This window comes from Eptatretus burgeri, chromosome 16 (assembly GCF_056783735.1).
Source record: "Eptatretus burgeri isolate ZD-2024b chromosome 16, Ebu_testis_v1, whole genome shotgun sequence".
NCBI classification, from domain to species: Eukaryota; Metazoa; Chordata; class Myxini; order Myxiniformes; family Myxinidae; genus Eptatretus; species Eptatretus burgeri.
In genome coordinates this window covers 69,920,481-69,935,863 of record NC_140976.1, presented here as the reverse complement: position 1 = coordinate 69,935,863, position 15,383 = coordinate 69,920,481, and the positions used below count along the sequence as shown (strand labels likewise).

The window sequence follows — 15,383 nt, the reverse complement described above, 5'->3', positions numbered from 1 at the left end:
TATTAACTGACCTGGTATAAATCCTATTACTTGATTTGTAATAAACAATTAATTCACTGTCCACAACGAAAAGTACATTTTATCAGAGAACATTTATTCGCGGTACCACGGAGTCCAAAACACTGAGATGTAAACATCCACAATGATTTGCACTAAACTAAGTTTACATTTTCTGACATTTATATGCTTTCGTGGGAGTGGAGAGGGCTGGGAGAACAAAGGGGGAGAGAACATGCTGACCTTCAGCTGGCTTTGGTGAGAATCAGACAAAATACTAAAAAGCAGACAACCAAAAGGAGTACAGGATAAGACCGTAAGTTAGAGGTCTCAACAAAGAAATGAATATCAGGAATTGTGTATATAAAGGCAGTGAGTCCATGGGTCTGATGAGCATTAGGCAAAATAACTCAAACTGCAATACATGTCCACTGTGTGAAAGAGAATGACATAATCATGGCAAAAGTTGCAGTGCCATCAACCAGGCCACCCTGCCTCATAGTAAGACATTCCTTTTATCAATATTTAGGTCAAAAGACTCTTGGGAAAAGGGAAACATAACTGACAGCCAATTCGACTATTGCATATAAAGCACCAGCAACAATTATAATTGAGAGGACATGAATATAATTTTTTTTTCTCCCACACTGCCCTGCTCATCAAACTCTCTCTTCTATGGTATTCAAGGCCATCTCCACTCATGGCTTGCAGACTTCCTCTCCTGTCGCAGTCAACGTGTGGCCCTAAATGGAGTTCTCTAATCCTCTCTTACTCTCCAGGCTGGAGTTCCTCAATGCAGCGTTCTGGGCCCTGTTCTTTTTCTGGTTTTCATCAATGATCTCTCTGACTCTCTGAGAAATCCTCATTATCTCTTTGCTGATGACCCCACCCTCTGTCGTTCCATCTGTCATCCCTCAGACCGGCAAGCAGCAGCTTCTTCACTCTCTGCAGATCTGGATCACATCACAAACTGGTCCATCACGTGGACCATGTCTTTCAATCCTGACAAATCTTACGCTCTCACGATGTCTCTCCGAAAGGATTGTTTGGACCTCCCCCCCCCCCCATCTACTTTCTCAACAATCCTCTTGAAGTCCTTTCATTCAAGCTTTTGGGCCCCACAATCTGCCATGATATTCCTGGAAAAGCCACATCTCCAAGCTGGCCGCCAAAGCCAGTCACCGATTGGGCATCCTCTGTCATGCAAAGTCCTTCCTTGGCCCGTCTGAGCTCCTGACCACATACAATGCTTTCGTCCGCAGCCTGATGGAGCACTGCTCTCCCCTCTGGGCTGGTGCTCCTCACTCTCACCTTTCTCGGCTTCACGCTGTGGAAACCAGTTGTTGAAATAGAAATAATTAAATAGAAAAAAAACATTTTATAAATACCACCTGAGTTGTTGACATTGGGCCTTTGTTGACCTTTTGGTCAATAATGACCTCAAAAATATTTGGTGGTTGAATTCATTGACCTGAAATATAAATCCTCTTCAAATTGAAAGTCAATCAGATACAAATTTCGGATTTTAGAAATCCCACCAAAGATGTTGACCTCAAAAATAATTGGCTCGTTGAATTCAGTGACCTGGAATGTATATCCTCTTCAAATTTGATGTCAATCAGATGAAAATTGAGGATATTAGCTCTGAACTCATGAAAGGACTCACTCGAACTGCTTGCTCACTCAAGGGGAAAAGCCCAGACTCTTTGAAAGGAACTGCTCACTCAAAATACCCACTCGGACTGAACTGAACTTCTGTGAATTCCTTGTTTTATTCCTTCCCCCCTCCGCCGCACTAGTGATCCCTCAGACTCCCCATCAGCCTGGCATCTCTTCATTGGTGCAGGGTTTGCGGGGGAGGTTGAACAGCCCGTGATGGCTCTTGGTGGGGCACCTGTCTCCCTCGCTGTGGTTGCACCTGATTGGCGGAGCTATGCCGCAGAGGCGTCCTGCCCGGGAAGGGGCTGGGGGGGGCTTTAAAACTTGTCCCTATTAGTCCCCTACCAGTTAAATGAGAGGGGCTGTAGGTTTGCTCTCCCTCTCTCCAGCTGTCCCACCTGTGGTTTTCCAGACTCTTTTTTTTCATACACCCTTTAACATTTCAACTGAAACTTGGTACGTGTACATGGCTTTATTTTGTCAAGTTGCAGAACAAGTTAGAGTTTCAGGGTGTTTCATCAATTTTTCACAGTTTTGCCCTTTTTCAACTTAGAAAATATCACATGTTATACATGGGTCAGTGTTCACCTGCACTGCTTTACACCCATTGACTGGACAGCTGGCCTGACTCCACCCCAATAAAATCATGCGCCGCCATTGCATGAAGCAGCACAGATCATCAGGCCTCAGGCCTGGGTGTTAGTCCATGGCCCAGTGCAATTGAAATAATCCAAGGTATATAATTACGACGTATTGTATACGCACATACGCCGTACGCATGTTCTTGCTTCATGTATGTACATCGGGTTGTTTTTATGATGAAATAGGCAAAGCTCTGAAACAAATGAAACACGGTGGGTTGGAGAGTTTCTTATTCTTGATTTTAGGTCTGGTATCGGCTCAAGCATGCGTTAAAGCAAACTAATTTTTACCCCACGGGGTCTAAGCACTGCTCGCGTTCTCACTTTTCTTGTGTGCAGTTCATTTGAACATCTATTTCTCCATTATTTGTGAACAGAATTCGATGAAAATTGACAGGCATATACTAGACACATATGTGCAGGCATTAACGGGGCCTAAAGTGCGATTCCGGCCCTTCGGGCCGAGAAACGGCCCTTTCGATCCATTTTCTCAAAAATTGTTATTTCTCGGTTATTAGTGAACGGAACCGAACCAAACTTGACAGGTATATTCTAGAGACCATTCCCCAGGCAGTAACTGAGCCCAAAGTTCGATTCCGGCCCTTTGGGCCGAGAAATGGCCCTTTTGGCCCATTTTCTTAAAATTGTCATTAAAAACAAAAAAATTAAATGCGCTGGGCGATGCCCAACGCAAAATTAACTCGCAAATGATACGAGCCTCACTCTTGTGAGGTGTTCTGGTTTCTTTTTCTGATGTGATGAAAATCTTACCAAATTTCAAAACTATCTGTCGTCCGTGCTATGGCTCACCTGAGAGTTGTATGATTGAAATCCCACAGCGTATGTTCGCAATTCGAACCTGTTATCTCTGGTTTGTTATCCTAGTTATCTTCATTGGTTTCCAGTGAACAACATATATCAGTAAATGAAAATTCCTTTTTCTTTTATTTTCACGGTGTTAGAGAGTTTCTTCTTCTTCATTTTTCCTCCGGTATTGGCTCGAGCGTGTGCTAAAAGCAAACAAATATTTATTTCCTGAACATTTATTGAGACCAGTAGGGGATATGTATTGCAAAGCAATTCTTGCTCTTGTTTACTTTGTAACTGCATTTGCCTCTCTGCAAAAGGAGGAGGTGCTTTAGGATCTGAAAGCGAGTCATGCATTTGTTGTGAGAAGTAGAGAAGTAGCAGAGAGAGAAGGGAGAGGGTGCAAGGAACACAAACTTGTGCTAACTCACACTCACAACGCACATCGATCCCTGTGTGTATGATGTAACTTAAATGCTAAACAGAATACGACGATATACCTGACTTGAATCCGATGTGTATGTGCCTTTATTCTCCCGGGAGGTGCACAAAGTCCTTACCAGGCCTACAACCATCACGATATTATGTAAAATCTACACGTCCCATTTTTAAGTGCAGTTGGGGGCTGTGACCTTTTGAGTACTTGCATCCTTGTTTCATTTTATTTTTGTACGATGCATGGTGATTGAATTTGTAATTTTGTTTGACCCGGACTTTACTCCCTTAGACCATCCTGACCCACTCCTACTCCAGAGTACTGCTGCGAATTCTGGAGCAAGCGGTCGAAGCTCGAAAACGGTTCAGTGTCCTTGTGACAGAGTCCCAGCCAGATGGCTCAGGGTAAGATCATTGTTGAGATTCTGAAAATCTGAATTGGAAAAACAGAGTCCAAGGTCAAGGTAGGGATTAAAGGAACAAAGATGTAGGTGGCAAATTAATGGACAATTATATCACCTCACCTCCGAAGTGAATCACCAAATGTAGCAAAATCAACAGTTTCATCAGTTAGAAATTGTAGAATACGTACTTATCAATAATGATAGATTGTTTATTTAAAGGCGATTCATCAAAATGTTAGCGATGCTGACATCATCACATGTGTGCATCTGGTTACACTACATTCTCAATGACCAGTCGAAGACATTCGTTTTTCTTGCAGGCCGATTTATTCCAAGCTGAAAGGTTTGTTCCTTCTGATGTGGATTTTTTTTAACCCACCTTGTTGTGATCGTTGAAGGATTCTACCTGGCCGATTGTGGAATCCTATTTGACTTCAGGCAGAGTTTAACGTTTGTCCGATTTGGTTATAAAAATCCTGCATAAACCCATTGACACTGATAAACCGATGTCCACACAAGTCCTTCCTTGTGAAACAATTTATTTTCTAATTATACACCATACACTTCTCACCATCATACAATGAACTTAAGAATCCCCATTGATTGCAATATTATTTGGTTCTATTTCATTTATTCTTACTTTAGTTCACAGTTAGACCAACCCGATTCAATTCACTTCCACATTACATCAGAGTTTTATTCTAACTTGGTACTTGGTCAGTTCCAAGGAGCACAAGCCACTGAGATTCTAATACTTCCTCAAGTACTTGCAGTGAAACAATTTTACATTTCAAAGCATTTTATACTTTCATGAGAGAGTGGTGGGGGCTATTCACCCAGACTGCAGACGTGTTCTTTAGACGAGAAGCCACTTCGTACATTTCGAGGCAAAGGTTCGCTGTTATCAGCTCAGGTCACACTGCTCTAGACCAAGACATTTATCAACATTTCGGGCAAAAGTCTCTTGGCCAGAAAGGACAGCCAATTCAACTTATAGCATAAAACTTCCATTTCTAAAACTCCATTTGTTACAATTTAGAATATATTAATATAAATTTTCCCCCACACTCCCCCGTTTTTTTTTTTTAAGGAAAATTTGAATACTTTTTCTTACACATGATTACCATGTCCCGTTCCTGAAGGAGAAAACATTTCCATTACTCAAGTTCAATCAACAATGGCAGCGAGTGCTCATATCAGAAAATGAGTGAGTTTCCATTTAATTTATGGCCTGTTCATCAGCATGTGTCACACATTGAAAACATGCTACCCGAAGTCAGAAGATAAACAGGTCAGGGTGTGGATAGAGCAGCACCCAACGGGAAACACAATCGAAGCACTCCTTGAGCTGAGGAGAAGGTAGATGTGGGCAAGTACAAGCTTGGGGCGGACACTGGGTTGAAGGAGATGAAAAGGAACACATGTTGTAAACGACTCGCAGTGTGGAACTCCAGGCCTGTCGTACATTGAAGCAACCACAGCAAGTTCACGATGTACTTGCATAGCGGCAATCGAGAGTGTGGCTGAGAACATTCTTTCAGGCAGGCACCACACAACGCCAACGTTAAGACTTTGCTCAACCTTCTCCTCAGTGGGTTTTTTTCTCTCTTTTTCCCACATTGCTCCATCTTATCTCCTCAGGAAGGGGCATTATCACGTGTCGAATGCTCAATCACCAAAATCTGGGTTCTCCCATCGTCCAATCTTTCTGTGGAAGTTCTTTCCAAGCTTCATTCAGACCAAATCGTACATTTCATGGTTTAACTGCTTTCAACACTCCGAAACAATCAAAATCAAAGTTAACATCGATTATTCAAAACATTCATCTCATTTGCTATTTCCATGTAAAGGCAAACAGTCTTTATCAGGGTTTCAATTTGTGATCAATAATTATTTTCACAAAAATATTCCATCAGGTCAGGTCAGGTATGGGAGCATGTGCCAGAACAGCGCGTCGCTGCTTCCACTTTCCGCCGGTACTCCAGGGGCCTCCGTCTGGCCATCCCCCAGGCAGATGCCAGGCCCATCCCCATCTCTTTGAGATGATGGTCAACCTGCTGCAACCATGAGACACGTGGTCGGCCCACTGGCCTCCTCCACTCATGAGACTCCCTCGCTGAGAGAATCTGGTGAGCAGGATCAGCGTCAGGAAAACGAGCCACATGTCCATACAGCCGCAGCTGACGCTCACGGACTATGCAGGTAACAAATCTCATCCGAGTCTCTCTCAGCAACCGCTCGTTGGACACAAAATCCGACCAGCGATAGCCAAGGATTCTCCGAAGAGACCTGGTACCAAAGGAATTAAGTCTCCGTCTCAGATCCTTGGTCAAAGTCCAAGTCTCGCACCCATAGAGCAAGACTGGAAGTACCAAGGACCTGAAGACTCGGACTTTCGTCCTCCCGCACAGGTACCGGCAGCGCCACACCCCATGATCCAGTGAATCCATGACTCCCCAGGCCCGACCCAGACGTCTATTGACCTCCGGCTCACAACCTGCGGAGACATGAATATCACTGCCAAGGTAAGTGAATCTATCCACGACCTCAACATCCTCACCACAAACAGACACAGACAGGACAGCAGCATCCAAGATGTCACCGAAAGCCTGGATCTTTGTTTTGACCCAAGAAATCCGTAATCCCAATGGCTCCGACTCCTCATTCAGCACCTCGAGGGCCCCCAAGAGGATGTCTAAAGTCTCCGCAAAGATGACTGCATCATCTGCAAAATCAAGGTCCGAGATCTTGACATTCCCAAACGATGCACCGCAACTTGATCTCTCCGACATCCTCCCAAAAATCCAGTCCATACAAGTGCTGAAAAGTGTGGGGGCAAGTACACATCCCTGACGAACTCCAGTAACAACTGGAAATAAGTCAGAGGCGGTACCACCACACTTCACAGCACTCTCAGTACCAGAGTAGAGTTCAGACATCAGATCGATCAGTTTCGGTGGCACCCCACGAAGACCAAGAATCCTCCAGAGGACATCCCGATTCACTGAATCGAACGCTTTACAGAGATCAACATAGGCTGCAAGCAGCCCCTGCCGAAACTCTCGTCTGCGTTCGGTGAGGACACGAAGTGCAAGGATACGGTCAATCGTTGACCTCTTTGGTGTAAAGCCTGACTGCTCTGGACGCTGGTGCTCAAGCAGATGGTGGCGAACCCTATCAAGAATTATCCGAGCAAAGACCTTGCCCGGCACTGAGAGCAGCGTCACCCCTCGGTAGTTGTTGCAGTCTTGGCGATCACCCTTCCCTTTCCAGAGAGGGACAACAAGGCCCCTCTTCCAGTCAGTTGGGATGATGCCTGTGTTCCAGGCAGAGCACAAAACTGCATGCAACGACACGAGTGCAGCATTTCCACCAGCCTTGAGAAGTTCGGCATGGATGCCACAGATCCCTGGAGCTTTGCCCCGTTTCAACTGGTTCACCGCAGCCCGTGTTTCCACAAGCGATGGTGGACCACAGTTGATTCGAGGGTCAGCAACAGGGATTGTAACACCCTTGACGTCCAACTCGACAGCTGGGGGATCAGCCTGGTACAACCGCTCAAAGTAACCGGCCCAGCGGGCCTTCACTTCAGACTCCTCTGTCAAGAGCCTACCACTCTCTGCTCGAACTGCAGTGCTCCGAGGGATGGGCTTGGATGAACGTAATGCGCGAATTCCCCTGTAAGCGGGACGAGAATCACCTGTCCACAGGTGATGCTCTACCCCCTCACAGATTCCTCGCACATAGGCCTCCTTGTCCACCCTCAGTGCACGTACAGTTTTACTCCTCAGCTCCCTGAACAGCTCAGCTCTGCCATTCAGCCTGGCCCTGCGACTCTGGTCAATGGTATCCAGTGTCCCTTGAGAGACAAAATTCTTCTTTGCCCTGCGGTGAACTCCAAGGCATCCACCGGCAACATCAAGGACGGTGGTCTTGAAGGTGCTCCACAACTCTTCAGGACCCCCCAAAGCACCCAGACCCCCCAAGTGTCCACTCAGCCTGTTCGCAAACTCCTCAGCTACTCTCTCATCCCTGAGCTTGGCAACATCCAGCCTAGGCTGGGATGGTACCATTCTCCAGGATTTAAGGTGCAGCTTTAGAGTTGCTACAACAAGCCTGTGGTCAGTATTGAGGAACTGAGCACTCCGGTAGACCCTGCAGTTCTGGATCATCCTCCAACGACCGTCAATGAGGACATGGTCAATCTCCTTTGCCACACCGCCAGCGTTGGAATACCAAGTCCAGCGATGAGCTTGCGGGCGCTGAAACCATGAACCAGCCACCCTAAGTCCATGACTTCTTGCAAAGTCAAGGAACTTAGTGCTATTCTGGTTCATAGTTCCTGACCCATGGGGACCAACACACACCTCATAACCATCCCTATCAGTTCCAGTCGATGCATTGAAATCCCCCAAGACTAGAAGTGTATCTCGTCTGGGGCACTGATCAACCACAGACTCGAGTGTGGCGTAGAATGTGTCCTTCACGGTGAGGTCACTCGCCTCAGTCGGAGCATAAATAGAGACCAGGGAAATGACACCTAAGGAGTGACGAATCCTTAATCTCATAATACGCTCGTTGACCGGTGTTACCTCAATTATCATTGGGGTCAGCTTATTGGACACAGCTACAGCAGCTCCTTGGGTATGGTAACCATCAGAGCGACCAGACCAATAGTAGGTGTAACCACCCACCATTATCTCGCCGCAATCCGGTCTCCGAACCTCAGAGAGAGCTGCAATCCCGATGTCCAAACGCTTGAGCTCAGATGATAACAGAGACAGGTGATCATCCTCTCTTAGGGATAGGACATTCCAGGCACCCACCCGAAGGGACCGCCTCAGGTTAACCCAAGGAGACCGCCGTCTGGTGGACGACACCTCAGCACCACTCCGACACACTCTCCCGCAATCTGACCCAGGGATGTTACCCCGTGGTTTCCCTCCTATCAAAGATTGGGGGTCCCGAAGGCTTTGCCCCAATCCCATCATCCGGTGAGCTGCCCTGCGAAGGGAAGCTGCACAGGAGGTACTCCCACGGAGTGGGTTTTCAGATTTTTTTGCGTTTTTGCGTTTTGCGGAATGAAGCGTTTTACGGTGGCTGGAGTGCAAATCCTGCCACCAACCTCCTAATAAGAAGTAACCCAACTGCAGGAGGACGTCCGCAGACACAGTTGGGCACTAGATATGGATGGCCGTTGGCTCACAAGGAGCTCCTCCGCCCTTTGTCATATTCCATCATTTATCCCAAAATATGAAAGTAATCTATTTCTTCAAGAACCGAATCCAATTCGATTTTGCACAGTTACCAATTTAACATTCACATCTGCTAAACAATTTACAGTTTCATTCACAAATAGTTCCAGAGCAACTGCCATTTTTATTATCTTGATTCAATTCTCAGTAATTTTACTTATCCTCAATGAACAGATTAACAAGGGTTTTTTTAATGAGCTTAGTCTGAAAGTGACTAACACAGTTACCGAGCTGCAGAGCCTCCTTGACTGCAGAGTGTAAAATATCTCAAAAATAATGTTTAACCAATCTCTCTAAAACAACACTGAATTCCATCGACATTTTAAATCTCTGACATTTTCCATCTATCCACTTCTCTCTCACCAAAACATCAAACATGCTGCCATTTTTCCAACTCGCATACACAAACCATCTATCACTTCCTCTGACCTTCTCAATTACGAATCCATTTTCCTTTATCAAAACAAAGAAATCATTTTAAACAGTTGTACAAAAATTGTCAAATCACTTGTCAAATCTGTCATCAGGTGAATATCATTTAAATTGCAGCTCAAACACTCTGTCTACACATGCAGCTGCACCCTCCCCAAATTTTATCCCAGTCTTGGGGAAAGCATCTTAAACTTCAGACTAATAAACATCCAATCTTTCTGAAACAACTTTTTGGTCAAAACAATAAAATATTTCCTTTTAAAATCCATAAATCAAAAATAAAATCTTCAGCATCTATCCAATTAAATCATGAATTTACCTTGACTGAATTGATCAAAGGGTTACACTGGGTTGGTTGACATTGCCTTCCCAGCACAAGTTCAGGCAACCTCAACATTTACAGACGAATAAAACAATATGCCTATTTCAACGTCCATCCGAGGACATCATCAATTATCTGTGAATCTCCCCACGTGCTAAACATCATCAAATCAATTTTAAATCATTCCAAATCACGTTTCTACATTTAAATCACATCTTTTAAGTACAATGGTTACAACTCAGATCAAATCTTCGAAACATTTCTGACATGTCCTCAGAGCTTGCCCATCACTTAAACCTGCCAGGTTGTCTAATTAAAAATCATCACAATGCCAGCGAGAGCGCAACTCCCAAGACTTCACATTCCGAATATATCCTACATTCACAATTGTTTTTTTTAATTTATCCAAAATCCCGATGGCTTTTAAATAAAACTTCAACACTTTTTCCCTAAATGGACTTCACTTTAAACAGATTCAGTAGAGAGGGTGTGCCACAAACACCAAGTAACAAGGAACAGGAAGTTCTCTCCACATCTGGTGTGAAGAAAAAGAAAAACTCTAAGACAGGCAAAACCCACAGTTTCGCATTACTCTGTCATGGCTTCAACACGCACACTAACGAGCATTGCATCTCATAGACTCGCGTGTGATCATGTGACAAATACCAATCACATTTCTATATCATTTTAAAGTCATTGCCAACGGCATGCACATTTCGACACAATAGCCGCCATCCTCTTGAATCTGCATCTGACTCGAATTTCACACTTAAAGCTAAGACTCAAACACAGACTCAGTGGAAAGACATGCCACCCTCCACAGATCCAGTGGAGGGGGCGAGCCGCACTGTCGCAGCTTGCGACCTTCGCGTGGAAATACAACGCCAAGAATGCATAACATGCCAACCCAAACAGACCCACAGCTTAATTCAGCATGAGTTAAAATATCGTCAAAATTCCAACAGAACACGTTTCATTGCAGTGAATATTGGACTCGCACAAGTTTCATTTTTTTACTCTCAGCAACACATGCATCTCAATGCAAATCACCAACCACGCTCCCAGCCGGTCAATCGTCTCCTGCACTCTACAAAACGTTTCGTGCAAATCATTGCATTTACAAATCCGTAAAACCTCCACACAATATAATATAACAACCTCACTGCCAACAAACTTCCAGTGAGTTCAATGAACAAAAGGTAACTCTTACAGACAGGTAACTTATAATATTTATCTATTTTCCCTTAACCATAGCCCTATCTCGGTGTCTCAGCCGTGTCCTCGGCCTCTCTCACAGCCGGTCCGTATCAATGCAAACATGTGGCATGTCGCTTCATCATGCCCATTTAATTACTTGTCTGGCTCCTCATCGAGCCTCTTCTTGTCATCTGGCCCCTCTTCTTCTGCAGCACTTTTCTAAAACAACGACAGTACTTATCGTTTACTTTAAAACAGGCTCTCTCCGTCGGATCCTCTTCTTTCTATCAATAAAATTATCTGGCAATGAACTTTTCTTTGTTCGAAATGCATTACCTGCTGAGAGCGCTCTCCCTTACCTTCGCTCAAGCACTTGTTCCTCCAGGCACTGCCTCCGGCAGATTAAGCACCTCCGGTCACGAGCACCGCACCAACGTCGGGTCGAATCCGAGTCATGGCACCAACTGATGTGGATTTTTTTTAACCCACCTTGTTGTGATCGTTGAAGGATTCTACCTGGCCGATTGTGGAATCCGATTTGACTTCAGGCAGAGTTTAACGTTTGTCCGATTTGGTTATAAAAATCCTGCACAAACCCATCGACACTGATAAAACTGATGTCCACACAAGTCCTTCCTTGTGAAACAATTTATTTTCTAACTATCCACCATACACTTCTCACCCTCGTACAATGAACTTAAGAATCCCCATTGATTGCAATATTATTTGGTTCTATTTCATTTATTCTTACTTTTAGTTAACAGTTAGACCAACCCGATTCAATTCAATTCCACATTACATCAGATAGTTTTATTCTAACTTGGTACTTGGTCAGTTCCAAGGAGCACAAGCCACTGCGATTCTAATACTTCCTCAGGTACTTGCACTGAAACAATTTTACATTTCAAAGCATTTTATACTTTCATGGGAGAGTGGTGGAGGCTATCAACCCAGACTGCAGACGTGTCCTTTAGACGAGAAGCCACTTCGTACATTTTGAGGCAAAGGTTCGCTGTTATCAGCTCAGGTCACACCGCTCCAGACATTTATCAACATTTCGGGCAAAAGTCTCTTGGCCAGAAAGGACAGCCAATTCAACTTGTAGCATAAAGCTTCAATTTCTAAAACTCCATTTGTTACAATTTAGAATAATTTAATATAAATTTTTCCCCCACACTTCTCTTTAGTGTTTTCTAATCAATGCTTTGAGAAAGTTATTTTTGTTTATTTAATGTGTGGGTTTTTTTGGTAATTTGTCATCTTTGCTTTGCCTTCCTGTCGCACCTTTCCTTTCACTGCAGACACGTCATGGCAGAGAAACTGCGTGAACTTAATGTGCCGGTGACCGTCATATTGGATGCTGCTGTTGGGTAAGAGTGAGTCGTACGGTCCACATTTATGAGGGAAAAGGTGGTGGGGGTGGGTGTACTGGTTCTGAAAATGTATGACCAGGCCACCGGGTGTTTTTATTTATTTATTATTATTTATGTACGAGGTCAAAATCACGGGCGCACAAAACTGAACACACCACATCTGATTCCAATACACACCAAGTAATGAATTACATCTGATGAATATGTAATACTGTCCAATAATTGACACATTCCCTGGGGAGGATTAGCGGTAAGCGAAGCAATTTGTCAATGGAATACACAGATGACGTTACACACACACACACACACACACACACACACACACACACACACACACACACACACACACACACACACACACACACACACACACACACACACACACACACACACACACACTACCTCAACAGACGCCATTTTCAAAACAACCACAACTCCAATAACAACAAAAATCAGGAAAATTGATTATCCCCACTCTTTTTGAAATAAATGGGAGATATTGTAATTCGCTCTGTCTGTCTGTTCGTCCATCCGTCCGTCATGCCATCTCTTTCTAAACAGTTGTGCACAAATTCGGGAAGATTATGCGGTTTCAACGTGTGACACATAATCTGCGGCGATGCTCACCATCACAGCCAGGAGGTGTGATTGATGTTTAAATGTTGAATGTGGTCATCATTGGTTAGATATTTATCGGAATGCTGTCCTGATGAAAGCAAATAAGCCCGAAATCCGGATAGGTGTCTCCGTTGGATGTTTAACTGATGTTGACGATGTAATGTTTGTCTGTTTGATAGTCGCCGGGCCAAGGCCTCTGAATTAGTGTAGGACTATGTCCAATGGAGATTGGGGGAGTGCTCGTCACACTCCACATATGTTGATATTATTTATGTGTGTGTGTGTATATATATATATATATATATATATATATATATATATATATATATATATATATATATATATGTAAATAATATCAACATATGTGGATAATATACATATATTATCATATATATAACATACATATATTTATGTATATTATATACACATAAATAATATTAACATATGTGGAGTGTGACGAGCACTTGACGAGGAGTGTGACGGTTATATCGCTCGGATAGATTCCAATTGCTCTTACCCAGAAACCTGAAACCTAAGGACTGACACAACAGATGTATACCTTCACAAGGCCAGTCTTCAATATTTCGATATTTGATGACCCTTTTAACATTCCAATTGATCGTTTTACATTGAAGGGAAAACTAATCAGAAGGCAGGGCAACTGTGAATATGAGTGCTCAGAAAATGTCTGGCTTCGTGTCAGACCAACATGGCGACTACATGATACCGTTTCATGAATGGAATGTTACACACAAACGGATGTACAAACCAGCATTATTTTATTGTTATTAATTCCGGCGGTGGCGGGATTCGCACCCGACTCTTGACCCCAGCGTTAAGGATTCGGACGAGTGATGTTAATCACACCCTACTCTTGACAGCCAAATGTTGAAGATTCGGCGTCACTTAACAGCACCGCCGTCTCCAGGGTTATAACGCCGGCTGGTTTGGCACAGGCCTCGGGTCACGTGCCTCGAATTGCGATACCAACGTAAAACTGGACCTTACCAGTTGGGTGAATAGACCCCGGTTACAGACTGGTTTTGTCAGAGACTGAGCAAATTCTGCCAGTCTGTCACCATTTTGGTTTTATATACCAATCGAGCGAATTGTTTCTCAGCACGGCACGAACAAACCCAAAGCAGCAACTTCATATGAATCAGCCAGATTAATTGGGGACACATCGGGGAGCACAGCACAAGCAAGCATGCACGACAATGTTATAATCAGTCTATAACCCGTTCTTAACTAGGGAGCTATGGATTACGGGTTTCGAAGGGGACCCTAGCGAGATAAACCTTAGACAACACGCAGACAAGACACAGACAGCATGCAGACAAGACATAGAGTACTTGGTGATGCTTCATGAACGAGAAGAAAAGTGTCAAAGGCCCGAATGCGGCTCGTGACAAGCCGATGTCAACGGATTCGAGCACCCGGCTCGAGCACACCATGTGGCAAGATGGCAGCATTGTCCTTTTTCTTCTCCCGGCACCACTTGTGCAAGCAGCCTCTGCGCATCCAGACCCCACTAGGTCGACGGCCCAAGACGAAAAATCTATGGTATGCTCCAGCTGGCTTTTCACAAGGTCCATCATACAAGTCCAGGCCTGGCCTGTTCAGGTTAGGCCAAATCGGGGTGTTGGGCTCCGCAGGCGGATCGATGGGACCACAAGACATGTTGAGACGTGTCAGGCCGTGCCGTGAGTAAGGACAGAGGCTCCGTGGTTCGATGCAGGTTGAACCTGTCGATGACCTCGTAAAGTCGATCGCTGACTCACACAGCAGCCAGTTCCTCTCGAAGCAGATTGCAGCCTCCCACTAGTCGTTTCTATACAGCAGAATCCTCACTCGACACTCAGGCTCAGTTACTCCCTCGGCAGATCGCCGACTCGACCCTCAGGTTCAGTTACTCCCTCAGCAGATGGCAGACAGACCTCATGCAGTCCCTTCCCTGCCTTTCTTTCGGCTCACTCCTTACGAAAGCCAATCGCAAAACAACACAGCCGTCCCCTGTACAGTCGACCGCCCAACTCGGCGCTCTCAGTCCCTCCTTCGCCTTCCCGGCGCTCGCTTCTCTAGGCCACTCCCTCTCAGAGCGCTGGACGGGGCCTATTGTCCGGGGAGGGGAACGAAGAATAAGAACCTCTCGGTACACCACCACTGCACAAAAAAATGAACAGCCTCCTACGCTCCCGACACACATGTAACATCCAATTACCGAACAACCTGGCTAAACATGC

General features: G+C 44.8%; 1 protein-coding gene across 13 annotated transcripts in view; it reads left to right on the top strand.

Annotated features, from left to right (window-relative positions):
• Window positions 1–15,383, top strand: part of EIF2B1 (eukaryotic translation initiation factor 2B subunit alpha) — a 66,261-nt gene that overhangs the window by 20,435 nt on the left and 30,443 nt on the right. For all 13 annotated transcript variants that reach the window (XM_085859983.1, XM_085859981.1, XM_085859979.1 and 10 more), the window contains exons 6-7: window positions 3,832–3,944; window positions 12,451–12,519. In XM_085859983.1, the coding sequence (XP_085716109.1) occupies window positions 3,832–3,944; window positions 12,451–12,519 (182 nt within the window). The remainder of the gene's footprint in view (window positions 1–3,831; window positions 3,945–12,450; window positions 12,520–15,383) is intronic.